Genomic DNA, 27,399 nt, shown 5'->3' on the forward strand with positions numbered 1-27,399 from the left:
AACATCATAAATATATTCTACAACTCTAGAAAAAGTACTTGTAAATAGATCAACTTGCTAAAATTTTGATTTTTGTATAAACTCAACTACAATGTAATATTATTTTCTGTTTTAAATTCATATAATAAATATCCTGAGTTTCAAAATATTAAAATTTTCTAAAGGTTTCATGTGCAAAACAATTAATTTGTACACAATCTAGTTTCAAGTCATTTGTACCCTTTGGTTTCTTCTTCTTAATTATTGTGTTTAATATAAATGGTATAGAGGAAACAGTTCTTTGGTAGAAAAACTCAACAAATTTGACATGAATTGATAATTGAAATTATTCCAATAAATAACATTTAGAAATGACATGAAAAATTTTGATATCCACTTGTGTGGATTTCTTTTGTATATTTCACATATGCGTAGGATATCCAAATTATCTCCCCTGAATTATATATCAAATCATCTGTGCATCCCTTGGCAAAGTTGCAAATTTAGAAAATACTATTAAATCTCTTATTTTGATGGAATGTATATTGACACTTGCTCTTTGGATGTCCAGTCCATCTCAATATGAGTGACCTACTTTTTAAGATAAAAAATAAAACAAGATTTTTTTTTCATAGGATTACAATTTGCTATATCCTGAAAAACTACTTTGCATTTATTATTTACATTTAAAACTAGAATTCTCCACTATGGAGGAATATTATCCCTACATCTGGAAAACCTCTTGAAAAGAAAAACTCTATTCTGTAAAAAAGTTATATTCTAAATGCAAATAGCCTATAGCACTATTATGTTGCCTTATGTCAGGCAAGACTATTTTCCATTCAACTACATGGAGCACCAATTAGCCTGGATCGAAAGTTTTTAGCATATTTTCTTGAGGCACCATATTAAACAACAAAATAGTACCTATCATGAAAAAATTAGTTAATTGTCTGTATATCATTGAGAATAATATGAACCAGATGCTCCGCAGGGCGTAGCTTTATACGACCGCAGAGGTTGAACCCTGAACGGTTAGGGCAAGTATGGACACAACATTCAAGCTGGATTCAGCTCTAAATTTGGATTGTGATTAAATAGTTGACACAGCATAGGTTTCTGACACAGAATGAATGTGTTCTAATGAACTTAAATTTTTTGTTTCTCTTAGAGCAATTCACTATGCTGTTGAATATTAATCCTCTCAAAAAAATGTTTGAAGAAATTTTCTTTTTTATTTATGAAATTTCAAATGAGAAAAATTGAACCCAATTTTTTTAATCACATCCCCCTTTCCCTTATTCCAAAACTAATCTCAATTAAAATTTCTAATGGAGTTTGCAACAATAACTACTCATTTAAATACATAATAAAATATTAAGATGTAAAAAAACTGCTTGTTATCACTGAATGGTAAAGATTATTTTAATTTATCAGTTGGTAGTAAAAAGTGAATATACATTGTATATTGTATATAACAAAGATTTAAGTTGATTCTGGACAAAGAAAGATAACTCCAATTAAAAAAAAATCTTGCTATTGCACAATATTTTGCAATTAGATATTTCTTGCTTACTATTCTGGACAAAGAAAGATAACTCTAATTAAAAAAAAATTTGATATTTCACAATATTGTGCAATTAGATATTTCTTGCCATTGCGCAATACTGTGCAATTGAAAAGACTTGCTATTGCACAATACTTAATATAATAATTTTAGATCCTGATTTGGACCAACTTGAAAACTGGGCCCATAATAAAAGATCTAAGTACATTTTTGGATTCAGCATATCAAAGAACTTCAAGATTTCAATTTTTGTTAAAATCAGACTAAGTTTAATTTTGGACCCTTTGGACTTTAGTGTAGACCAATTTGAAAACAGGACCAAAAATGAAGAATCTACATACACAGTTAGATTTGGTATATCAAAGAACCCCATTTATTCAATTTTTGATGAAATCAAACAAAGTTTAATTTTGGACCCCGATTTGGACCAACTTGAAAACTGGGCCAATAATCAAGAATCTAAGTACATTTTTAGATTCAGCATATCAAAGAACCTAACTGATTCATTTTTTGTCAAAATCAAACTAAGTTTAATTTTGGACCCTTTGGACCTTAATGTAGACCAATTTGAAAACAGGACCAAAAGTTAAGAATCTACATACACAGTCATGACAGTTAGATTCAGCATATCAAAGAACCCCAATTATTCAATTTTGATGAAATCAAACAAAAGTTTAATTTTGGACCCTTTGGGCCCCTTATTATGTTGGGACCAAAACTCCCAAAATCAAATCCAACCTTTCTTTTATGGTCATAAACCTTGTGTTTAAATTTCATAGATTTCTATTTACTTATACTAACGTTATGGTGCGAAAACCAAGAAAAATGCTTATTTGGGTCCCTTTTTGGCCCCTAATTCCTAAACTGTTGGGACCTAAACTCCCAAAATCAATACCAACCTTCCTTTTGTAGTCATTAACATTGTGTTTAAATTTCATTGATTTCTATTTACTTAAACTAATGTTATTGTGCGAAAACCAAGAATAATGCTTATTTGGGCCCTTTTTTGGCCCCTAATTCCTAAACTGTTGAGACCAAAACTCCCAAAATCAATCCCAACCGTTCTTTTGTGGTCATAAACCTTGTGTCAAAATTTCATAGATTTCTATTAACTTAAACTAAAGTTATAGTGCGAAAACCAAGAAAATGCTTATTTGGGCCCTTTTTGGCCCCTAATTCCTAAAATGTTGGGACCAAAACTCCCAAAATCAATACCAACCTTCCTTTTGTGGTCATAAACCTTGTGTTAAAATTTCATAGATTTCCATTCACTTTTACTAAAGTTAGAGTGCGAAAACTAAAAGTATTCGGACGCCGGACGACGACGACGACGACGACGACGACGACGACGACGACGACGACGCCGACGCCAACGTGATAGCAATATACGACGAAAATTTTTTCAAAATTTGCGGTCGTATAAAAATAAATTTCTTAGACAATTGAATAAACCCTTATTTTTAATGTCATGTATACTCATGTTTTCAATATCCATTAAATAAACTTTAAATATTTCATTGATAGACAAATATTCGATACATATATAAATAAAATAATAATATGAGACCTTGATAATCACACACTTTCAACCAATTGTAACAATCTGTTGATGTGACAACTAAATTTAAATGCTATACAATGTAATGTAGAAATTGCATATTCAATACCATGTTTGATAAAATGCTAAGAAATTCACTGCATTATCATAATAAAATTTTCAAACCACAAAAACATACAGGATAGCAATCTTGATATTTTGGTCATCTATCATACATGATTACTATAGATTTTTTGATTTTTTAAAGTACCGATTTTTCAAGGATTGTGGAAAACTTGCCTCTTTGTTGAAATGTAATTTTGTGGTTTTTCCGAAGTCTGCATACACGCAAATAGAAAATTTGTTTTTTGTTTAACATTTAGATTAGTGGTTAATCTGTTCCCACAAAAAACACGAAAAATTGGTATCCAATGAATAATAACAAAGCAACAGTATTCAACGGAAAATTTAACCACAGTATAAGTAAATTAAACTAATCTTCAACATAAGTGGTATTATAATTAAGCTGATGAAACAGCTTTAGATTTTTCCTGAGATTTCATTTCATCCAAAAGCTCCTGTTGACTTGCAAAGAAAGCTTTTGTCTTCCCACATGTTCCATTCACACACAACGGACATCGTAGTAGTAACTGTTTAGAACAAGCAATATTAGATGCTAAATGATCTTTCACTAAATTAGCTTGGGCCTGAAATAGAATAGAAACATTGTAATTAACACATTGGAAAAATGTAAATGATAATTCACTACTTCAATTTTTATGCATCAATTTCATTTAATAACACAGATATCTAATGTTCCCACACTTGGTTTATAAAAATTCCCTCATAGTCACTTTTTACCTTATTTATTTGAAAAAAAAATCAAATTAGGAATCATAGCAAGTATTACAGATCTTTACACAAAATAATTTTCAGTGTGTTTCCAGGGTTTGTGCATTATCTTTTAATAACAGTTTGTAATTTTTCATATAAAAAATGTGTGATAGTTTTGATTGCTTGCTGTTAAAGCCAGTTTCAGTACTATGTGCTAATAATTTAATTTTGGATGTAAAGCGTCTTCTGATTGGCGGACATTATTTTGTCATCAGCCCATAGACATAATTAAGTCATGTGACCGTGACGTCATCAACCTTTTTTTCATAGTTTTCTACGGTTTAAAATGGAATTTAGAATTAAATTATAAGAAATGACTGTAATGTTTTTTCTGTCTATTCGAAATAACATAAAAAATGTGGTGCATACGCGGGTTATTCAGTGTACAGTGCTCCAAATTTTTTATGTTTTATAGACAGAAAAAATATTAGTTATTCCTTAATTATGCTGCGGACCGATTTCAATGGTGGAGGAAGCTGGAGGCAGTAAGCTGACAGTTATGATTGGACTCTAAAGCACCAGCCAAATGCTGGATTCCCAATTCACAACCAGTGTTAACAGGCTATTGATACAACAGTTGAACTAAGACAACTTGGCCACCAAGGACAAAGTGATAATTTTGATAAATATAATAACACATGTGGATAGATTGTTAACTGTCTACTGAATTATAAATGTCCATTTTCACTGAACTAGTATAACATTTTAGTAAGGGGCCAGCTATGGATCACCTTGGGGTGCGGGATTATCTTGCTGTGTTGAAGACCAAATAGTGACCTTCAGCTATTGTCTCTTAAACATATATTCAAAATTCCCATTCTCAACTTTATATTCTAGTCAATACCATACAATGGTGTATATGAATCTTACCTCTATAAATATAGGATTGTCATTCATGGCTGCAGCTCTTCGAATATTCATTTTATGCTGAATAATAATAAAAAAAATAATGAATAAAGGGTGCATTTTACAGGACATCTGACCAAGTCATAGTCATATATTTCTTTTCGCTTTCATTAGTGATTGTTGAACAAGGGACAAAAATATAGAGTTAATAATTTTCACTAAAAACAACATACAAATAATGCTATAAAGATTTTAAATTTCATCGTAACTTTTTAAAAACTAATCCTATCTATTTTAGCAATAAATAAAAATATTGCAAACAATTCTGAATTGACATTATTCGAAGATGGTGAGATGGTCTAGATTTTTGTTTCCAGCTTATTTAATTTACATTTAAGTGTAATGTTTGTCCATCATTTAAACAAGGATGTGTCCATAGTACACGGATGCCCCAATCGCACTATCATTTTCTATTTCAGCGGACTGTGAAATTGGGGTCAAAACTCTAATTTGGCATTAAAAAATTAGAAAGATTATATTATAGAGAACATGTGAAGTAAGTTTCAAGTTGCTTGAACTTCAATTTCGTCAAAAACTACCTTGACCAAAACTTTAACCTGAATAGGTACAGACAGACGAACAAAAGGACATGACGTACAGATGGAGGAATAAAATGACAGATGGAAGAATGGACAGACCAACAGACCAGAAAACATAATGCCCATAAATGGGGCATAAAAATCTTAAATAATTAGAGTTTGTAAGGAACTTACTTTAGCACCAAGTTCCTCAGCATATTCCAGATCTAACTCATGTAATGTTTCTATATGATCACTAGTAAAAGCAATAGGCACCAACAAGACATTCTTTCTCTTATTTTTAGCTAGACCTTCTATAGCCACATCTGTTTGGGGCCCAAGCCATGGCATTGGTCCAACCTACAAATAACCAGAAATTAAAGCAAAGTTGAATATATATGTATATAAGTACTCTGGTTGGCTATAGCTATTTTGTGATTTAAAAGAAAATTTAGGACAGTACCTGGCTGAATTGTTTAAATTCATGCAAAATTACCGAACACTCTGTGTTATCTCTATATGTATTTCCTTTTTTATTCATCTGATGAGTTAAGCTTTTTTAAATATTGATTTCTATAGTTTGTTTTTATGTTTTACTGTTGCACCACTGTCCCAGGATTAGGGGAGGGTTGGGCGCCAACTAACATGGTTAGCCCCCCACATTATGTATGTGCCTGTCCCAAGTCTGGAGCCTGTAATTCAGTGGTTTTCATATGTTGCTGTGTAATGTATTTATTTTTCCTTTATTATTTTTGTACATAAATTTTGCAGTTAGTTTTGTTTTAATTGTTTTAAATTAGTCATTTGGGAACCTTGTATAGCCTATTATCATGACTATTTGGTTTGGATTATGCTCATGAATGAAGGCAGTATAGTTACCTTAATTGTTAATTTCTGTGTAATTTGGTCTTTTGTGGAGCGTTGTATCATTGGCAATCATATGGCATCTTCAAATTTTTATAATTCCTTGCCAAAGGTCTGGTTTATTTTCTCAAACTTATTTGACATTTTGATGACATTAAAATAAATCTCCTTGTCTCGGTGCGCACTTGGTGTCTTTACTTGACCATTTATATTACTTTATGATTTTGTCTACTACTTGATTAATGACTCAGATGTCTTAAATGTCTTCTTTATCAATATCTTCTACCTTAGACTGCCAAACAAGCCTATTTCTTGCTACATTGAAGACCTGTTGGTGACCTTCTGCTGTTGTTTTTTTCTATGGTCGGGTTGTTGTCTCTTTGGCACATTCCCCATTTCCATTCTCAATTTTATTGTATCAATATCTGCTACCTTAGACAGCCAAACAAGTCTATATTGGTTACAGTGACCTAGTTTTGTATCAATGTCTCATACCTTAGACTGCCAGACTATTCTATATTGGTTACAGTGACCTAGTTTTGTATCAATGTCTCATACCTTAGACTGCCAGACAAGTCTATATTGGTTAGAGTGACCTAGTTTTTCCATAACACGGTTAACAGTAGAACCAACTTCTGCTGGATAGGGATCTCCTCTGTTTACAACCTGTAAATACAAAACATAGTATAGAAATTCCTGGAATTCCCTTTCCTTCATAACTTATTTAGCAAGAGTTATTTCCCTTTTAAATATAATGGTAGTAATTTGTAGGTTTTTTTTTCAATCTTTTTTTACTTAAAATTCATGTCATTACTTTTTTAATTTTATAATTCACCACTAAAAAGGGACATCTTGGTTTTAAAATTATTCTATGGACTTACAAATAAATGTGAAATTTGGCCCTGCAATACTTAGCTTCAAATGTTTGACTAGTCAACAAAATAACATAACCTACTCCCAAAAAGTATAAATTGTATGTCATGCAATGGGCAGAAAATAGTTTTCAGGCATAAAATCAACATATTCAATAGTAAATTTACTATAATTTCTGAAAGAGTTTTGGCAGAAGACAGTATTTACTAAAAATGTCAATAGTGTCAGAAAGGATTGGCCAAAAAAAATAAAATATGCAAATAATTACCGACATAGGCAGGGAATGTGCAGAGAACAAAATGACAACATCGTCTCTTTGTTCTGGTGTAAATCTGTCTAACTCCTTCTGTATAACATCTGCAAACGCCTACAAAGATAGATGTTTTTTTTCAGTCAATCATAAAATAAGTGTGAATTTCTGTAAATTCAGAAATTACTTTGATATTTATATTATTTCAATGTTTGTATAATCATTTGGTTGGTCATAACCAGAATGATTTAAATTAAGTAATGAGAGGAAGAAATCTTATTAGAGATCTTAGATAAGGTTTATATACATCTTGTTATGTCTATGCTACTGATCACTGTTATTATATCTATTTTAGGAAATTTTCCTTGATCTTAATGACTGATAATTTCCTTTCTCAGCACAGAAGAGTAATATGAAAAAATATTGCTAGAAACTAAGGGTGCATGTGCCATTGTCTTTGAAATTAACAACGTCATCATATGTAAAATAGCGTGAAACAGATAATCATTGGTCATCTCAACTTAATTGCTTTTTTCACTTTTGCCGTATGTTGAGATGACCAACGTTAACCTATAAGTATCCATCATTTTTTTTATGTTTATGATAACAGTAAGTATATAAATGTATCTATCATTTGACATGTAAACATACATCAACTAGTCCTGGATGTGTGGGCCATCTGTCTATCACACTCCAGACCATTGGACTTGGTAGACCCTTCTTTGTTGTAGTATAGCGATACAAGGCGTTAAGACTGCTTCCTGTTGTTGAACAACTGTATTGTGGGTACTGGGTAAAAGCCACAGCTCTTTCTATACCATCACTAAAAAAACAAAAAAAAACATACAGATTATATGCTAGATAGATTGACTGACCGATAGTGTTTACTGTAATGCTAATTCAGCACTTTTGGTTTAAATATCTTTAACAAATTTAAAATCAGAAACCTTGCCATTTAGGTAATTTGATAAATTAATTGCATCATATTTGTATAATCTTGTCACATGATCATGATAATCATAATGATCAGAGAAAATGTCTTTCTGTTGAAATATAAACTCTTTTGGTATTATCATACTCACGCATCCATGGCATCAATAGCATCCTCTGTTAAAGGTCGTACATAACGAAATCCTACATAAAACTTGTGAGGTGCTGAAAAATAACAAACTCACTATTGATAATTTGATGAAAATAACTGCAATATACAGTACAAAGGACAAGTTGGTTAAAAATTTGCCAAATTTTGAGTGAATCAAAGTGATTCTTGTTGATTGCCATTGATTTTAAGTGAATCATTGATTCTTGTTGATTGCCATTGATTTTAAGTGAATCAGTGATTCTTGTTGATTGCCAGTGATTTTAAGTGAATCAGTGATTCTTGTCGATTGCCAGTGATTTTGAAAGAATCACAGTGATCCTTGGTGATCCTAATGATTTTGAGTGAAAATAGTGTAATGTAACATCCTGTCATATTGTATCTATTGTTTATTAAAACTGAGGGACATTGAAGATTGAACTATCCCCAATTACCAGCTGAATGACTGAAACACACTATGTACAGTACGCCCAGAGAGTTTGTAATCGCGAACTTTTATCACCGATTTCCGAGTGTAGCGGTGTGACACCGCGAATCACGGATTCTACTCCCAATTTCCTCCAAAGATTCTCTCCCAACACCGCGTGACTGTTAATTGGTTTATTGCCCATCGGATGAACTGAAAATTAATGACGCGTGACAACATAATCGGATTAGCCAGATTTATTACCTTTGTACATTTAATCGATCTTGATTGCACCTGTGTGCTTTAAAATACGTTATTTAAATGTCCATTCATTGTCAGATAAAAGTGTGACATTTTTATTTAAAATAAGATAATTATTCTTGTATGTATATGCCCATGTCATTGTCATATTAAATAAAACGTAAAAACGTATAAAAATACAAATAAAACACTTATTTAGTATTTTCATTATAGTCCGATCAGGTCATAATTTTTGTTTTTTTCAACAAAGTTTCAACAAAGATGATTTTACCACAATTAGAACCTTTTATGACCTACTCAGTGAATATCCGGTTCATTAATAGTTCAATATTATATAATTAATATCAACTGGCTTAAAACAAAATGATGTTTTTACGGTAATTTGTCCAATCTAAATCAAACCCTAGAGTTCAGTGTTCTCCCCAGGCCGTTTTAGCGTCGCGGTACCGCGACGCTATATTTTTTCACCGTGATGCTATAATAATTCCCGCGACGCTATAATTATTCCCGCGACGCTATAATTATTTTGAAGATGCTATTTTACTTGTCCTCAATTTTGAACTTTCATCTATTATCGATTATGATCATAAACATTATATCACCTTTAATTATAATCCCTTTAAGTCGGACACTAAAGGCAATTAAGAGATTAAATAGCTATAGGTGTTAATTGCCCTCAGGGTGATAACTGTTTGGATGCGAATATCCCAAGCTGACACTTGAGACACGACTAATACCACGTGTCTGCAATAACCAATTTCGACATGGAAAAATGCAATCACAAAACAATTCGAAATCTACGTTTTGTATTTCGAAACTTCAAAGATTGAAACTAATTTTTTTTTTTTTAAAAAAAGGTCGTTTATTTGTGCAACTCTCCAAAAATTACTTTCTTTCTCTTCCGGTAATACGAGAGCGAGAATTTTGGTTTAGAGCTAAAATAAGTTTGATACTTCTTTAAAAAGTTATCATAATTGGCTTAAATTTATGTTTAATCCATTTAATGCATTAAAAGCGTCTTATTCATTCACAATCTCTTGTGAAACAATGTTTATTCTCGGACTCATTTTCGTAAATTTTTCTACGGCCGCCATTGCACATTTTTGTGTAAACTACGGATCAGAACCGGACCAGATATGACAAAAATCCGCATTTTCACGATAATGACAACAGATGGACAGTAGACAGAAAAAATATACCAAGAGAGAAAACTACTCTTAACAGACTATTTGTTAGATAACTTTGTTAAAAATACATATCATTTTAATGTAAAAATAAGAAACAACTGGAACTAATTCATTAAGTGCCATGAAACAATGAATTTCATAAACATGATAAAAAAAAGTTTTTAAATTGATTTTTTTTTGCTACTTTTGCTACTTTATCTTTACTTGATATACTATAAAAAAAATAGTTAATTTTGTGTACTAGATATTTAGTTTTGTATATATACAGGTTGATCTATAATGAACCATTCATTCATTTGACTTATTGTTGGGTAACTGAAACCACATAATTATTTATTTTTATTTCGCACAAGAGGAAAAAAATAATTCTGTAACTATAAATGAATAAAGAAAACATAAATTGAAACAAATGTTTTTGTGGTTATAGTTTAATTGTATTCTCAGTTATGAATTGAAGAATATAAACTAAAACATATAAAGAAATAGAGCATCAACGCGACGCGACAAACGAAATAAAAAAAAATACAGTTATTTTTATTTACGCAAAATGTGATGCTATCCAAAATTTCTGGGGAGAACACTGGAGTTAATTTATCGGACCAACAAGTGAACTCTGTTACTTTCAATTTATTTTGAAATGTAAAATATTATGTTTCACTACCTCGGTAGATTACCGACTTGAAATATTTGAATTTAAAAAAGAAACTGTAAAGTGACAAATAGTTTTGTATGCAATGTGGCAGCCCTATATTCATAAATACTGAGATAATTCCCCGCCCAGACACAACACAATCATCACAACCTTATTTAATTATATGAAGAAATAAAATCATGTGTTTTTTTATCTGTTATGATCTGTTATTGATCTTTTATTATTTAAAATAAAATTGGATTGGCGCAATCCGTATTTTACTGCTCGTTAAAAGTCCTCGGCGAAATATAAAAAGAAGTATTTCAACAATTTATACTATAGAATATTAAAATGAAATTATATCGTACAAGAAAGAAATATGTAAAAAAAAATGTGGATCGGATTTTTACGATCGACACATTTTCACAGAGGATCTCTACCAACCCCCATCAGGAACTGAACGACATGCATCCTGTTTTCATCTACCATTAATGTATAGTGTTGACTATGGAAGTATAAATAATGTCCAGGTTTATGTCCTCTGTTGACTGAAAAACGTATAAATAAAAGGCTGATGTTCGTTTATTCAGAAAAGGAATAAAATTTAGAATCCGGTTAATCAATTGTAAAAGGACCATCTAGAGCCTCAATCTTAACGCACACAAATGTCAATCATTACATGAATTTTCCCACGGTTATCCAGAAAGGTCACCTGAGTTTACTGTTACATGATACTATTTCCCGCCAAATAAAAATCTCGTGGACAAAATTGATGTCACTATTTTTAGCATTCAATATTGTGAGCGAAGTCAAGTTCAAGTTCAACCACGCACTGTTGATCACTGAGATGCGTGTCGTCTTCCCACGGCAATTAATTGTTTTAAAAATATTTAAAGATAACTGTTCTAAATACAACACAAAGGTTTACATTCATTGTGCGTAAATGAATATCATGCAACGACGAGTTGATGCAGCTATAGAAGTATTCCTGTTGTAGCCGAAATGTATTATATCCTAAAGTAATGCTAATCGTGAAGAGAAAATGCCGTAGACTTATTAAGCATAACGAATGGTGAATAGTATTTTCTTTTTTACTTGCATATACAAGTTTTAAGACACGTAATTTTCTTTAAACTGCTCACATTTTATACCTTCAGCGTTAGTTTCCGTTTATTTTCACGCAAGTATGTCTCTTTTCGTAAGTTATATCTATTACCGATAAATAAAAAACGAGGTCATAATCAAGTATAGATTTTTTTTATAAAACTTTAATGCAATTGAAAGCATTAACAACAACGTTTTGGATTTTAAAACTTTTATTTTGTAATCGTAAAATGGAAATGGCGTAGAATTATTAGCATAACAGATAAGGAATAATATTTTCTTTTTTACTTGTAGTATAAAAAACTTTGAGACGTGTAATTTTTCTTTAAACTGCCCTCATTTATTCAGCGTTAGTCTCCGTTTATTGTTGCACAATTATATCTCTTTTAGTGAATTAAATATTTATTTACTGATAAAAAAACGGAAGTCAAAATCAAATATAGTTGTTTAAAAACTTGATTAAAATGTACAGAGTAATTGAAAGAATTAACAACAACGTTTTGCTTTTTATTTTAATCTTTCATTTGTTTCAAGCAATCAGATATAACCTGATAATCAATAGACAGGAAATACAATTGTTTAATTACATTAGAAATCTCACATACCTTGACTGTCGTGTGCCGGCATAGATCAGACGGATTAGGGCAATTAATTACCTGGTGTCACACCGCGTCACACCAGACTGGGAGAGATGTCGCTAATACAATAAACAAAAGGTAGCGGATTTACGCGGAAGTCGGAGGGAATACTCCCAAATTTCTCCGAGAATTTTGGGAGGGATGTCGGAGTTTCCTGGTGTTACACCAGGAAAAATATCGGAGTATGGAGTTTGGGATTACAAACTCCTTGGGCGTACTGTATACTGCATATACTATGACAAATCACCTTCTCATGAAGATGAGATAGTTGTTAAAGTGAATTCCATGAACTAGTGAAATATTAGCAGGTAGCATATTTTGTTTATAAAATGAAAAGTACCATATTTTGTCAAAAATGAATTCCCCTATATCTTGTCATATCAAAGAAATTAAACCTAAAATTATGCATATGTTTATTTTCCATACCTGTTTCAGGACTTATTCTATCCAGAATTTCCACCATGCCTTTTCCCTGGGTTTCTGTCCATTGCCTGATTGGTGAACCACCTCCAATCTTTCTGTATTGCTCCTGTATTTTTGGTGTTCGTCTTTTCGCTATCAAAGGAGCTAGTCGACTAAATAAACAGAGATACATTTAAGTAAAAAGTTCAGGAATTATCCAAGTGTCATTTTCATCAAAACATTGTTGAAGGTACTGTGGATTCATTATTAATTGTTGGCTACCAATTTATATGGATTTTAGTGGTAAAGTTATAACAAATTACTCCAAATAAGGGCCAAAAACAAGCATTCTTGTATTTACTGGACAATAACTTGTGTGTAATAAGTTTATGGATCTCTCTAAAATTGTACCTCAATGATACATATTACAAATGACAGGCTTAGATTGAGTTAGGAGGTAATTACCCAAAAAAGTTCAAGACTGGGGGGCAAAAAAAGGGTCCAAAAACAAGCGTTTTTCTAGTTTTCAAATTGAAAAAGAAATTGAATCCAACATCTCCTTTAATTCTTACCTTTGAGCAGGTAGGGGTATCAGATCTTTATCCATAAATAGATTATTGAGGAAGAACCCAACATCATCAGTGTTCTCTGGTCCTCCCATGTTTAACATTAAAATACCTGTCTTTGGCTTTCTGCAATATAGAAGTGCAATTCATTTTGCATTATTCAAGAGATGGCAGATTCCAATAGCATTGAAAATACCAAGATACACTGGTCAGCCTACCCAAATAGTCAAATAGTTTAAACATATTTTATTGTTCAAAACAAATGGATTAGACACAAGTTTTTCAACTTAGTTCCCTCTTCTCCATAATATCTAGTCAAATGTTGTGTTGGCTACCCATGTTAAAACAATTGTAGTCTGACAGGAAAGAAATGTTTTTTTTAGTTTTGTTATCTATTGGCTGTTACTGTTCAGTATACTCATGATATTGTTTTGGTTTTGTTATCTATTGGCTGTTTCTGTTCAGTATACTCATGATATTGTTTTGGTTTTGTTATCTATTGGCTGTTACTGTTCAGTATATTCATGATATTGTTTTGGTTTTACTAGTTAATGAAGGCCATACATTTCCATGTAGTTATTCACATCCTTGTCTCCCCTCTTGTGTGGTAGTAAGTTGGTTCTTATGCCCTCATACCACATATCTTTATTCTAATTATTTATAGACATCAGAGCAGTAAGTTGTAAAAGTATGAACCAGGTAAAGGGTAATCGTATGAGGGAAAACTATATCTAAGTGATTTTTGTAGTTAAAGTTATGAAAAACCATATTGATCAATATATGGCATGAATGTGATTTATATTTAGTGAAACAAGTATTTGCCCAATAAGTGCATTAGTTTTACTTTCACAAGATTCTCAAAAAAGGGTAATTGTTTCAGTTTATTAACTTAAATTCAGTGGTTGTTGTTTGTTGATGTGGTTTATAAATGTTTCTCGTTTTTAAATATAGATTGGACCTATGGTTTTCCAGTTTGAATGGTTTTACACTAGTCATTTTGGGGACCCTTAATAGATTGCTGTTAGATGTGAGCCAAGGCTCTGTGTTGAAGACCTTACTTTGACCTTAAATGGTTTACTTTTACAAATTGCAACTTGGATGGAGAGTTTCATTGGCACTCATATCACATCTTCTGATATTTAATTACTAAACTAAGTGACCTAAACATGCTAAACATTCAGTACATCTCCTGTCACATTGTTATAATTAGTAGGGCCAAAAATAAAATATTGTTTGTTTCCCCTCACACGACCGACCCGGTAAAATCACTGCGACCCGAAAAATTTTATTGGCCATTCTTGTCCACTATTTTTTTTTTCGCTATGTTGGTTATTGGTGATATCTTTCCGATGCTGTAGTCAACGAGCGTTTTAAATCAAGGCATTTTTGCAATAAAGCGCCTACAAGATTCGGAATCAAGGAAACAAACAAAATGTTTGCCACACGATTTGTTTGCAAGGGTGATCTTTTTTGAAAATAAAAAAAACCTGAAGCATCTTTCAACCCGCTGAGTGCATCTTGATTTGCTTTGTGTCTAACCTCTGTTCCTGTTTGAAGGATAAAATCTTAACGACTTTGAGTAAAAATGGTCTGAATCGTGCTTTAAAATCTATCTACTTTGTCTTTGAACAGGTTGGGCACAAGTCAGGAAATGTGGGATACATGTATTCCCTGTTTTCAGGAAACGTCCCTGTTTTCTGGTGTAAAAAAAACAAGTTTAAATGGGATTTCCTTTTTCAATTTATGGCATGAAAATTACAAAAGGGCGCGTTTTAATGTTATAAACTGCATCAGTAGAATTCGTAAATACTTATTAAAAGTATTTTAGGAAATACAAAACATGAATATAAAGTGAAGCCTTGTTTCTTCTAGAACTCGAAAAAACATAAAAATCTTTGTTTAGGAATCAATTGACTAAGCTGCATGATCCAGGTGTAACTCAAAATCACTAAATTATGTTCACTTCTATTGAAAAATTTTATTCATTGAATTTCAATTCCCAAGATTAACATACATGTATCTTTTTGTCATCTCATAATTGATGATCAAGGTATGAATTGGTGAACAAAGGAATTGTTTTGTTGTGAGTTATGCATCAAATTAGACTTGAAATAAGCTTGATTTTTTAACTAAATAAACACTTGCTATCATTAAGCATTGTTATCACAAGTAGAATGTGCGCTTTTGTAGATTTCATTACATTAAATGAATAGGAAAATAAGGTGGTCCCTGTATACTGTTTTTTTCAACACCAAAAAACTGGGGTGTACACTGAATTAGAATACAAGGAATTAATACCCAACTTTTCTTGACTTGAGCCTTACCTGTTAAATTTTATACAAATTCAATATAGAAAACCATATCAAGGAATAAAATAAAATAATTTGCCTACCTACCTACCCATACCCTAACAACCTCAGTCGGGTGAGGGGAAACAAAGATATTTTTAATATTGGCCTAGCTTTTTTTTTTTATCTTATACCACCCACCTTTCTGCATAATTTCTACATAGCAATGATGTAGTTGGTAGTACTTTCTTGAGAAGTGTATGGCCATGTTTCTGAAGAGCTGAAAACAGAAAGAATAATATGTACCATACTAACCAATATATAACTTAAAAATGATCTCTTAAATGAACCTTTAAAAATCTTTTCTAATTGAATAATCATGATAAATCATGATATTATAAGTTATATAGTTCGCTACTGATCCCCTACAGATCCATAGAGGGTTAGTAAAATTCATAGGGGGTGAGGTTGGATAATGAAGTTATTGCATGCTGGACATTTTCGGCTGCTTTATGTTGAAAAATAAACAATGAAACACAACAACACTCATTGATGACGTCACCATTAACGCGTCATGAACCCCCTACGGTCTCATAGGGGGTCATCACGTGAAGGCGTTAAACCAATCACAACGTGACATTTTACCCATGGTGCGATAAAAATAGGTTTTTTACCCCACTTTTAGCACTATTTGCCTTTTATCCTGGAATTCAATTTTTACTGGTCAATGCTGGTGGAGGAGTAAGTCAGAGTGCCAGAATGAAAGCACTGACCTTCAAAAGGAAAATTGACAGTCCTAGTTGACTAAGACAAATGAAAGTATATATTCGGGGTCTCATTTAATGCATTTGGGGGTTTTGATCCAATATCCCCTTTACTGTTTTGTCAGTCAGGGGACTTACTGAAATAAGTGATTTTTAAATCACTTATTTGAGTAGCAAATAAGAAGTTTTTTCACAAATTGTGATTTTGTAGTTTTACCAAAATTTAAAACACATAAGTTTAAATAATATCTTTTCATGAGTAAAATTGAAAAAAAGATGTAATTTTTGCTTCTTTTAAGTAGCAAGGTTTATGCCTTTGATGCTATCATCTAGCTGAAAATTCTATTTTAGTTGAAAAAATGCTGTAATAATGGCTTTACATAATGAGCTAATACTTTCTTAACAGATTTTTCCCAGCAGTGGGAGTATTTTTCCTGTAAAGTTCAAGGTTTCATCTTTCAGATTATGTAATAAAATTCTACTGTTCGCGATAAAAATTTCACTGTTCGGGGGTGTTGAAATTAGTCATGTTAGTGGGGGTTATTAAAATAATGATACTTAAAGAAGTGATTTTTGAGAAGGAAATTGATGTATGATACTTAAACAAGTGATTTTTATGTCATTATCCTAGATTCAGTACAAGGTCATCACCTGAAATGACCTGGTCATCCTAGACAACACAGATGTTGGTTTAGATAAGTTTAGAAACATAATTAGTCCCTGGATCATTAGTATTCTATATTTAAAGCTACAGTAAAATTAAATCACTTTTTCTAGTGATTGTTTTGTACTACTTAAATAGGTGATTATTAAAAAAGGCAACTTTTACTTCCAACCTTTATAGAAATAATGTTACTTGAATCAGTGATTTGGAAAATCACTCATTTAAGTAAGTCCCCTGACTGTTTGTCAGATCCCTGGATCCTGCTTACACTTTATACGTAAACAAATCTCATTTTTTGAAATTTTCTGTGTTCTGCTACACTCCATTTCCCATTTTCATGGCACAATGGTTTGTATTACATGCTTACAAAAAATCGCCAATCCCGCATCACGCTTAGACCCAATACACCTTATTGCTACTGGATATCACACAGGTACCGGTAAAATTTTGACGTCATAAAACAAAATTTCAAAATAGAAAAGTGACTGTTATATGACGTCAAAAGTTCAAACGGCCGGGTCAGCCGGGAATAGCGATAAGGTGTATGAGACCCACTATATATTGACCTTAGCCTTAGGGTTAGGATTACCTTTTTCTCAGTTTAAAGAAAGGTACACTGATTTGTATCAGAAGTAAGTCTTAGGCTTGGAAGTTAACAACCATATCATGCTGTACCATAAAGACATTTAATGGTATAGGTTGACGTGTTATGGGTTACATAAGCAGTAATGCGTGAAAATGTGAATGACTTTACACGTTGACAAACATTTGAAACAAAATTGGCGAATGACATTTCTTTTGTTGAGCATAAACTAATTGCTTGAACAGCTCATTTCAAAATGCATATATATTTTCTCGCCTTAAATTCACTTATTTAAACTCATTTCGCTGTTGTATTCTCTTACCGTATGTAACAGATTTTGACATTTTGAAGAAATTGGAAATGGAAGAAGCCAGAGAATTACGAACATTTCCGGATTCAAAACTAGTGACATCTGGTGGAAATATTTCTGTTTGTAAACAAAAACTTCTGTGTTTCAATATTGTTTCCTATTTAAAAACATTTCGATACAGCGAGTTTAAAACATAACAAGACGTTGTATTGAGATGTTGCATGTGCAAATATTCATATTTTTCATCATTTTAAGCACAGGTAAGGCTAGTTGTACTGTGAAAAATATAGCGGCGTCTGCTATTCTCGGACTTTTACCTATAGTAGTTTACGACGACGCTTTTTCTACACATCGTTGAAAAATACCATTAAATATTATAATCAGTTATTCGATACAAGATCCACGGGTTTCTATACAACAATCTTAATATTTGATCAAACATTTAGCACCACTATAATCAGGTTTTTTCCAGATTTCAGTCAAGATTAAACTGGTTAAGGTTGTTTATAATGACTGTACTATTGGTAATGACTCTCCAAATTGGAAATTAACGGTACTTTCCGTGTTCTTACACACACAAAACAACGAAGCAAACGTTCTCAGTGTTCTCACCTTTACAAATTTAAACAGTTTTTTTCTCGACGTGTTTGTTCTGTGTCTAAATTTCAAGGCGATGGCAATGTTTAAGTATTTGCCTATATATTAAATTTGTATAGTAAATCCATGGTCTTTGTATGGTAAGTAAACATCCTTGATCTTATCAAGTAAGAGTAGGACATATGTACACAATTAACATAATTTTTTTTTATACATAGTAAATATGAGCTCTGTGTAACTGTAGCACGATCTAACACTGATGATTCTCGTATAGGGAGAATGTTTTTTCCACGAAGTACGAGAAGGAACACTTGCCAAACTCTATATATACTGTTTTATATTGTGGCTAATCCAGCGAACCCTCATTTTCAGTGGCAGTCAAAAAGATTCTAAACCTTTATTTCATCCAGCCTACTAGTAAAACGACAAGGCATGTCGTTGTTACATTCTTTTCTCTTTGATTATGAATGAAATAGGTGCCGCTGGAAATTACGCAAGTATCAATCAATTATAGAGTTGCAATACTGCATCTTTAGGCGGTTGTTAGAAGATTGCGTTGTTGAACTATTCAATGCTTATTATTTAGCATATTTCAGCAGTGAAGTTATTTACTGTTTTATCATGCAACCAAGTCATTTTCTTCGTTTTATAGTCATTAATGACGGTATTTGTTTCTAGTTAGCAGTTATCTACAAAAGGTCGACTATGGAATTTAACAGATCGGTAAATTACTAGTATACATTTTGTAAATGGCGCTTATTAGTATGGCATAAGGTATTAAGGATATTTTTCAGGACGTCGGGATTGAGCCGTTTAGAATCGCGTGAATTCGGAAATAACCATTTGAATCTTCAGGACCATAGTTCGGGATTCGTTATATATCCAAAGGATATATAAGGTTTTGCACGGAAACATAGACAAAAAAAGTGAAAACCGGAACCATTTTGACTATTATTCTATTGTCACGGCTATTTTTGAAAGTCTTTGGTCACTATATTATGTTCACCGTGTATCATCGTACAGCGGAGATAGGTACTAACCAAGCGGGCATGATCGATTTTGAGCTGACACGGTAACGAAAATCTTTGTTTTGTTTTGTCAACATTCAGTGTACATTTCTCAACATCTGAAATTCCTGCTCCAAAATAATTTTCGCATCGATTTTTTCCTATTTACAAGACAACTTTTATATACAAATAAGAACAATTAACTTGTAAATGCGCAAATAGTTGTGAATGTCAACACCAACTTTCAATTTCGATTCAATTGTCGAGACATTTACATGTTTTACCTGAAAGAAAGCTAATACAGGGCAAAAGTAATAGTTACCAATCATAAACCTACCTGTGATTACTCATTCCATGAAACTTTTTGGGTAATAAACGAGTATGAAAATTTTGTTTTTGTGTACGGTGTACAGCAACTTAACTATGCACCGTACAGAAGGATTTGTGTGGTCAGCTAAACACCGAACATAACGATTCTTTAAGTTTTCGGACAAAAATATCGAAAAAAACGTATGCATGAAAGATTTCAATGCCAATTATTGATATGTACAGCTATTCTTATTACACACGCACAGTGGCCTTCTATCAGAAAAAGAGTTGTGAGGTCAAAATCGATCACGCCCGCTTGGTTAGTACCTATATCCGGTGTACTGATGATACACGGTGATGTTTGAAAATTTCAAATAGCACCCACTTTGAAGTTCACTGTTTAGTTATTTTCACGGGAATTCGGGATTTGGCATTTAATTTCCCGGGACTTTTTGATGAAACCTACCCCGATTCTAATTCTATACAGTAGATTTCTGACATGGATAATCGTTGTTTGTTTTGCACAATGCCAAATGCGTTTGGGATGTCGAGCATAGTCAAGAAATAAAAAAAAAATGGTATGTCAGATTGCCATTGAGACACCTATATATTCATGAATGACCAACGCAGTCACAATGTCGCCACACAAGTGACAGTTGACAAAGGTCAGTAAAAGATGGTACTATGCATTACAAATGACCAGTGATTTTTTTTAAATTTAAAGCAAATCATATGTGTATTAAAATACACCCATCATAGATACCAGGATTAAAATTTTATAATTGGCAATTGCGTCAGACGCGCGTTTCGTCTACAAAAGACTCATCCGTGACGCTTGAATCGTGAAGTGTTAAAAAGGCCAAATAAAGTGCGAAGTTGAAGAGCATTAATTTGAAGACCAAATATTTCTTAAAGTTTTGTTAATGGTCAAGTTAAGGAGAATGTTTACTGTACCAAGTGTTCATGCATTACTACCTCAAATTGAATTTTATTTAACTGCAAAGTCGGTTAAGGTTGAACATAGTTCTTTTTTTTAGATTGAAGAATTACATTGCGAAAAATCCCGAGATGTTTTAAACATTTTGTAGAGAAAAGTTTTGCCAAAGTTCAAATTGCTCGCTAGACTAGTTTATTTCATTTCTTAGCACTATCTAATAGGACAAACGAATATAATTGAGTACGTGTCAGTTTAAGACAGAGCTGTTGGACACGCCATATACTTTTAACCCCTTTCTCAATAAAATTCTCTGAGTAATTATAAAATAAGCATTGCCATTAATTCGAAAAAAAATAAATAACTTTTATGAAGTTACCACAAATTACTGCAGTCTTCACACTCAATTTTTCATAGCATAGGCTAGGAGGCCTGTACATTCTGAAATCCACAGGTCTAAATTTTAAACGATCAAATCCCACTAAACCTAAATACAGGTTAGCTCCTAATTGCTTCTGCTATATAGTTAGATGTTCTTTGAGGGCGTCAGATAAACAAATCGGTGTATTGAAAACACAATATAACTATGACAGCTGAGAAGTTAGATTTGACAATAAAATTATGATATTTGTTTTAGTTATAGTTTTAATAATTTCAAGATTTTTTTCTTTTACAATTTCAGAAATTAACGGAAAAAAGATGTACATGCGTGTTCACCATCGACAGCATTATGAGATTATTAATGGTAGGTTATGATAATGCAATAGGCTGACGTCTATAAATAAAAGTGGTCTGCATGGTGTCCTTACTTTTTTAGGCTTTATTATTTTAGACCCCTCTATTCTATTCTTTATTCATTTTATCCATTCTTCTCTATTCTTGATATATCTTACACCGGATAATTGATGATATTCTCTATTTTTTTTTAATTCTGTCTGTTTTCTCTATTCTTTTTTGTTTGCCCATTATTCTGGACTTTCCACCAACACTTCTCCATCCTGTTAACCCGATCCAGACCCTCAATTCTGTTTACCCGACCCAGGCCGCCACAAAAAGAATGCAGTAATGTAAACCACGGTACATTCATTTTGCATTATAGCAATTCCTTTCAAACGTTTTGTAATAAACAGTGTTTTGATATTTATTCCTGTTGGACCAATTAATAAATCAATCAATAAATCAACCACCCAATCAATCAATCAATCAATCAATCGTCATATTTATTAAATATTTTCCATCCAGACTCATCATATCAACCAATCAAAATACTGGTTGCAAAAAAACAAATTTTGTACCCCGATCAAGATGCTGGATGTTGCAAACACAAATGTTGTACTCCGATCAAAATGCTAGATTTGAATCTGGGCATAATAATTGTGCTCGAATTTTTAATGACTTTTTCCTTGTTTGAATTTCCTAAAACGTAGATAAGTACTGAGAAAAGTTTTCGATGACCAAGGACCATGGCTATTTAAGGTCGGAGTCACTCCATCTTCATCTTTTAGCACCACTTTTGGATTTCTCAGCACTATCCTTATATTTTGAGGTTATTTGAGAGAAGGTTTGAATAATAAAGTTATCTTAAGATTTTTTTTATTAGCTCTGAACATGAATACTTCAAAGAACATACTTTGGTTTTTAAATGTTTTTTTTTTTCTTTCCACAGAATTCGAAGAACAGCAATTTGTCAGACTGAGACCTGGTGGTCATTTGAAACGTGAACTGGACGATTACTTCAGCTCACTCGAGAAAAAGACTAATCAAGATGACGGGAACAAAGAACTGGAAAAAGAACTCAGGAATATACCTGTAGACGGATCTAAGCCACACCCTTTTGTTAAAATAACTCGTAAACATAAAAAAGGAAAACCATGGCATTCTTTTCTTACAGAAAAACTTAAAAGAATCAAACACTACATTGCAAGCAAATTATTTTCCAGAGAAAATTCAACTCGAACCAATGACCAACGAGATAACAACTACAATACGACTGAAATCAACATAACAGATGAATACAGCACAGCAATAAGGCATAATGATACGAAAGATTTGCTCGAAAAAATATTGAGGGTTAAAAGATCGAAAAACTATGTAGACGCTAATGAGGGCTGGGAGCTTCAATATTCAACAACAGGGGAACCTGGATCTACCAATAAAGATTCTCTTCAGGTATTTTAAAATAAGTTGAACCCTGCCACCTTATTTATGTATGTGCCTGTCCCAAGTCAGGAGCCTGTAATTCAGTGGTTGTCGTTTGTTTATGTGTAACATATTTGTTTTTCGTTCTTTTTTTTTTTTATATAAATTAGGCCGTTAGTTTGAATTGTTTTACATTGTCATATCAGGGCCTTTTATAGCTGACCATGTGGTATGGGCTTTACTCATTGTTGAAGCCTGTACGGTGACCTATAGTTGTTAATTTCTGTGTCATTTTTGTCTCTTGTGGACAGTTGTCGCATTGGCAATCATACCCCATCTACTTCTTTTACAGTAATGTGATGCTTTTCTGTTTTGTCTTGATCTGATGAGTGAATCCCTTATCAACAGCTTTTATGTTGTTCTGTTACACCACTGTCCCAAGTTAGGTTAGGGTTGAACAATGTTAACCCTGCCATATTCTTTATGTCACCATGTGCCTTCCCGGAATCTGTGTAAAAGTGTTTGTCGTTGGTATGACGCGGAATTAGGGTCATAAACAACCGAATTTAGCAGATGCTGAAATCATTTTAGCATATGCTGAATTATAATATAGCATATGCTAAAATGATTTAAGAATATGCTAAATTCGATGTTTATGACCCTAATTCCGCGTCACTGATACGTTGGTTTATGTCTTGAAATTGTTTTCGTAAATTGCATTGTTAAAGATTATGTTGTTCGTTTTTTCCTTTGAATTGTAACATTATTTTCATATCGGATCATGTCGGCTTTTATAGCCAACTATACAGTTTGGATTTTGCTCATTGATGAAGGCCGTTTAGTTGCCCATAATTACTTGCATCAACTTCATTTGAACCGGTAGTTTGTTAGACAGATGTCTGCACATCTCATTATCTTTATAAAGACACGATACACGTGACTTCAGACTGACACATAGTCATGAGACAAGTTAGACTATTATTTTCATCTCATTCTATCTGCGTGTTTATGTCCCTTAAGAACAAAGTTGTCGAGGCCCATATAGTTTACCCTTATCCGTTATTTCGTCATTCTGTCATTCCGTAAGTCAGAAATCTATTATTTCGCCATTCTGCAACGAACAGGTGTACGGACTATTTTTTTAAACGACTCGCATATAAAGCTGATTAATAGTACATGAGTGTTCAGGTTTGGATCCTTTCCGATGATTTCGCTTAAATTACTTTTACGGTTATTCGTATTTTAATCCTCAAATTCCCATTTCTAAGCCTTGTTCGTGAGCGACACATGTGTCACATCAATTTTAAAATTTAACACAATACGACACTAGAAATCTCCAATCGTACTCGACAGGACTACAGACAACAAAACAATACCACAAAAACAACCAACAACCTAGCTATATAGTCCTATTAAAATAGAACTTACAATATATGGCAAACAACAATGCCGGAGCTCGCCTTTTTTGACAATAGGTCTGAAAACAAAACACAATAAAAATCATTCAAAGTCCAACTACCACATGTACCAACAGGATGTCCACTTACGTGAACAAGTTTCATAATTATGTTCCCACGCAGACGCTAGTTACAGGAATCGGGATATGAAGAGGTGTAGCCGTGTAGCCTCATAGCTGCGAAGAATGAATATCGGAAGTCACTTGAGAAATCTAAAATAAGCGGTATTTGAGATTCTTGTAATCTATATTAAGGACTAGATGGAAAATATTGAATAGTATCTAAAAGGTGCCTGATGGGGGAGTCTCATCACGTTTCACAGAAAATAAATTTCCATGATCACGGATCACGAAAATAAAAATAAAAAATCAGTAGAAAAACGGATCACGATAGCGAAAATGCGCCGATCACGAAGAACGAAAATAACACATCAGGCCCCTCATCTAAGTCAAACGTGAATAGGTTAACATAGAGAATACATTAGAGGAGAGAGAGTGGAGTAAGACAAGTAATAAGAAAAATGTTGAAAGACGACTTGGAGAAGGTTTGGATCCCTTAAAAAGTTTAATCCCGTTGCAAATGTTTGCACCTGTCCTAAGTCAGGAATCTGATTTACAGTAGTTGTCATTTGTTTATGTAATTTATACGTGTTTCTTGTGTCTTTTTTTTTTTTTAATTGTATATAGATTAGACCGTTGATTTTCCCGTTTGAATGGTTTTTATACTAGTAATTTGGGGGCCCTTTATAGCTTGTTGTTCGGTGTGAGCCAAGGCTTCGTGTTGAAGGCCGTACATTGACCTATAATGGTTTACCTTTTTTTTTTCCTTTTTTTTTTAAATTGTTATTTGGATGGAGAGTTGTCTCATTGGCTCTATTATTTTTTTTTTTTATAGAAATGAAGACCCCATAAAGATCTTGCTAGATGAAGATCAGGAGTCGATTTCACCAGGGATTTGTGTAGCGAGACTCACTATACAAATCCTTGATTTCATAAAAACAACTTACGACTAAGATTGTTCGTAAGTTATGAACAATTCAGTATACTTACGATCAATCTTAGTCTTAAGTTTTTTTGTGAAATCGACTTCTGAGAGTACTCTAGTTTCAGTGAGAACCAACTGTATTTATTTTTACCGGAAGTTTTCCATTTCAAAGCATACTTTCTCCATATTTTTATTTCAGATAGGGATCGACGCCAACGACATCAAAGGAGCAGACAAGTCTAAAATAAAATTCATATTAAAAATGATTTTTGTGACTCTTGGAACAATTTTGTTGATCTCTTTAATAGCATACTGTTTTATAAAAGATCCAAAGACGTGTATTATAGCGTTTGGATCTGGTTGTCCATGTTTGTTATATATGTGTCCATGTTTAATGAACAAGCTAAAGATGTATTTAGAACCGAACAAAATTGTACAGGATCAAATGAACACGTATATGCCAGGTTTGATCATACACGAGGACGGGAAACTTGAAAACTATAAACCCACACCGGAAGAAATGGAGTGTATCTTGGATATTGTTGATATAATTGTTGATAAATAAATTATTTTCGTTTACGTTTTCTGTTGATAAGCCAATATGCAAATGCAATACATGTGCATTGATATAAAATTGTTATCTAAGTTGCTTATATAAAAAAAAAAAGAACAAAGAGTTACTCTTTATTCCTTTAAAACATCGAACGTCTCAGTCAAAATTAAAAATATTTTTTTTTTTAATTAATTGACATAAATCTGTGTAGATTTGTATACATTTATATTTCAGATAGCTATTATGTATTATAATGCTTCCAATGTAAAAAAAAGTTGATAAAAATATGATCTGGTAACTTCCAGTGATTGTTTTTGTCTTATTTGCAATTCTATGTTATGTGCAATACTGTCCGTCGTACTGGACAGAAAACTTTACTCATGTCATCCACATTTTTATTTGAAACACAGATAGATTATATTAACCTAACACTTTTTGCATCTTCGTCAGTGAATACTCTCCAACTTTATTCCCTATAATAGTATTCATTCAACCTTCTATGAATTGTTCCCAAAACACAAAAAGCGTAAAAATGGCCATTAGAACCATAACTGTATATGAAGACAGCTGACAAATATAACGATGTGTATGCTGACCTATTTGGAAGTCTTCCATTGTTGATAATTTTAGCATTTTGGTTAATTTTTTGTATATCTCTTTTATTTTATAATAAATGTCAAAAACTCAAACATGCAAACAAAAAGAAGGTTAATTCGTCATTTAAGGCAGTAACTTAAAACAAACGATTTCAGCAATATCAACTTAATTGTAAATCTTGGATTGTAAATCATTTTTGATCTCTTAAATTCTTTCTAATAATTAAAGGTTTAACATAATATGCAAAAAATGTCGTTTTAGGACACTTACTTCTTGTAGTAACTGATGAGTTTTGCAGTTTGACCTGCTTTTGTCTTACTGATTACTTCTGCTCTTTTAAGTGTCTATTTATCTTATATTTGTTTTAAAGATAATATGCAACAAAGCCAAAAACAGAAGCAAAAATTTCATTACAGGTGAATTACTCGTCTGACAGTTTCTGAACATGTTCTGCCCTTTCATATATAGATAGAGGCAACAGTAGTATACCGCTGTTCGAAATTCATAAATCGATTGAGGAAAAAAAACAAA

General features: G+C 32.4%; 2 protein-coding genes across 2 annotated transcripts; one reads left to right on the forward strand and one right to left on the reverse strand.

Moving 5' to 3' along the window:
* On the reverse strand, positions 1 to 18,402 carry LOC143052745 (ferrochelatase, mitochondrial-like). Its single transcript, XM_076225850.1, has 11 exons — positions 18,304 to 18,402; positions 16,172 to 16,250; positions 13,689 to 13,808; positions 13,141 to 13,289; positions 8,471 to 8,543; positions 8,040 to 8,211; positions 7,407 to 7,505; positions 6,824 to 6,931; positions 5,597 to 5,761; positions 4,848 to 4,904; positions 1 to 3,790 (listed from the first exon to the last, which is right to left on the reverse strand). Exons 1-11 carry the CDS (start codon positions 18,323 to 18,325, stop codon positions 3,605 to 3,607), a joined length of 1,230 nt encoding a protein of 409 aa, XP_076081965.1. The 5' UTR covers positions 18,326 to 18,402; the 3' UTR covers positions 1 to 3,604.
* LOC143052746 (uncharacterized) lies at positions 18,310 to 26,297 on the forward strand. Its single transcript, XM_076225851.1, has 4 exons — positions 18,310 to 18,551; positions 21,821 to 21,883; positions 22,805 to 23,307; positions 25,918 to 26,297. The coding sequence occupies exons 1-4, from the start codon at positions 18,506 to 18,508 to the stop codon at positions 26,281 to 26,283; spliced, it is 978 nt and encodes a 325-aa protein (XP_076081966.1). The 5' UTR covers positions 18,310 to 18,505; the 3' UTR covers positions 26,284 to 26,297.
* The last annotated feature ends 1,102 nt before the right edge of the window (positions 26,298 to 27,399 follow it).

The sequence above is a fragment of the Mytilus galloprovincialis genome, chromosome 11 (assembly GCF_965363235.1).
Source record: "Mytilus galloprovincialis chromosome 11, xbMytGall1.hap1.1, whole genome shotgun sequence".
Lineage (NCBI taxonomy): Eukaryota > Metazoa > Mollusca > Bivalvia > Mytilida > Mytilidae > Mytilus > Mytilus galloprovincialis.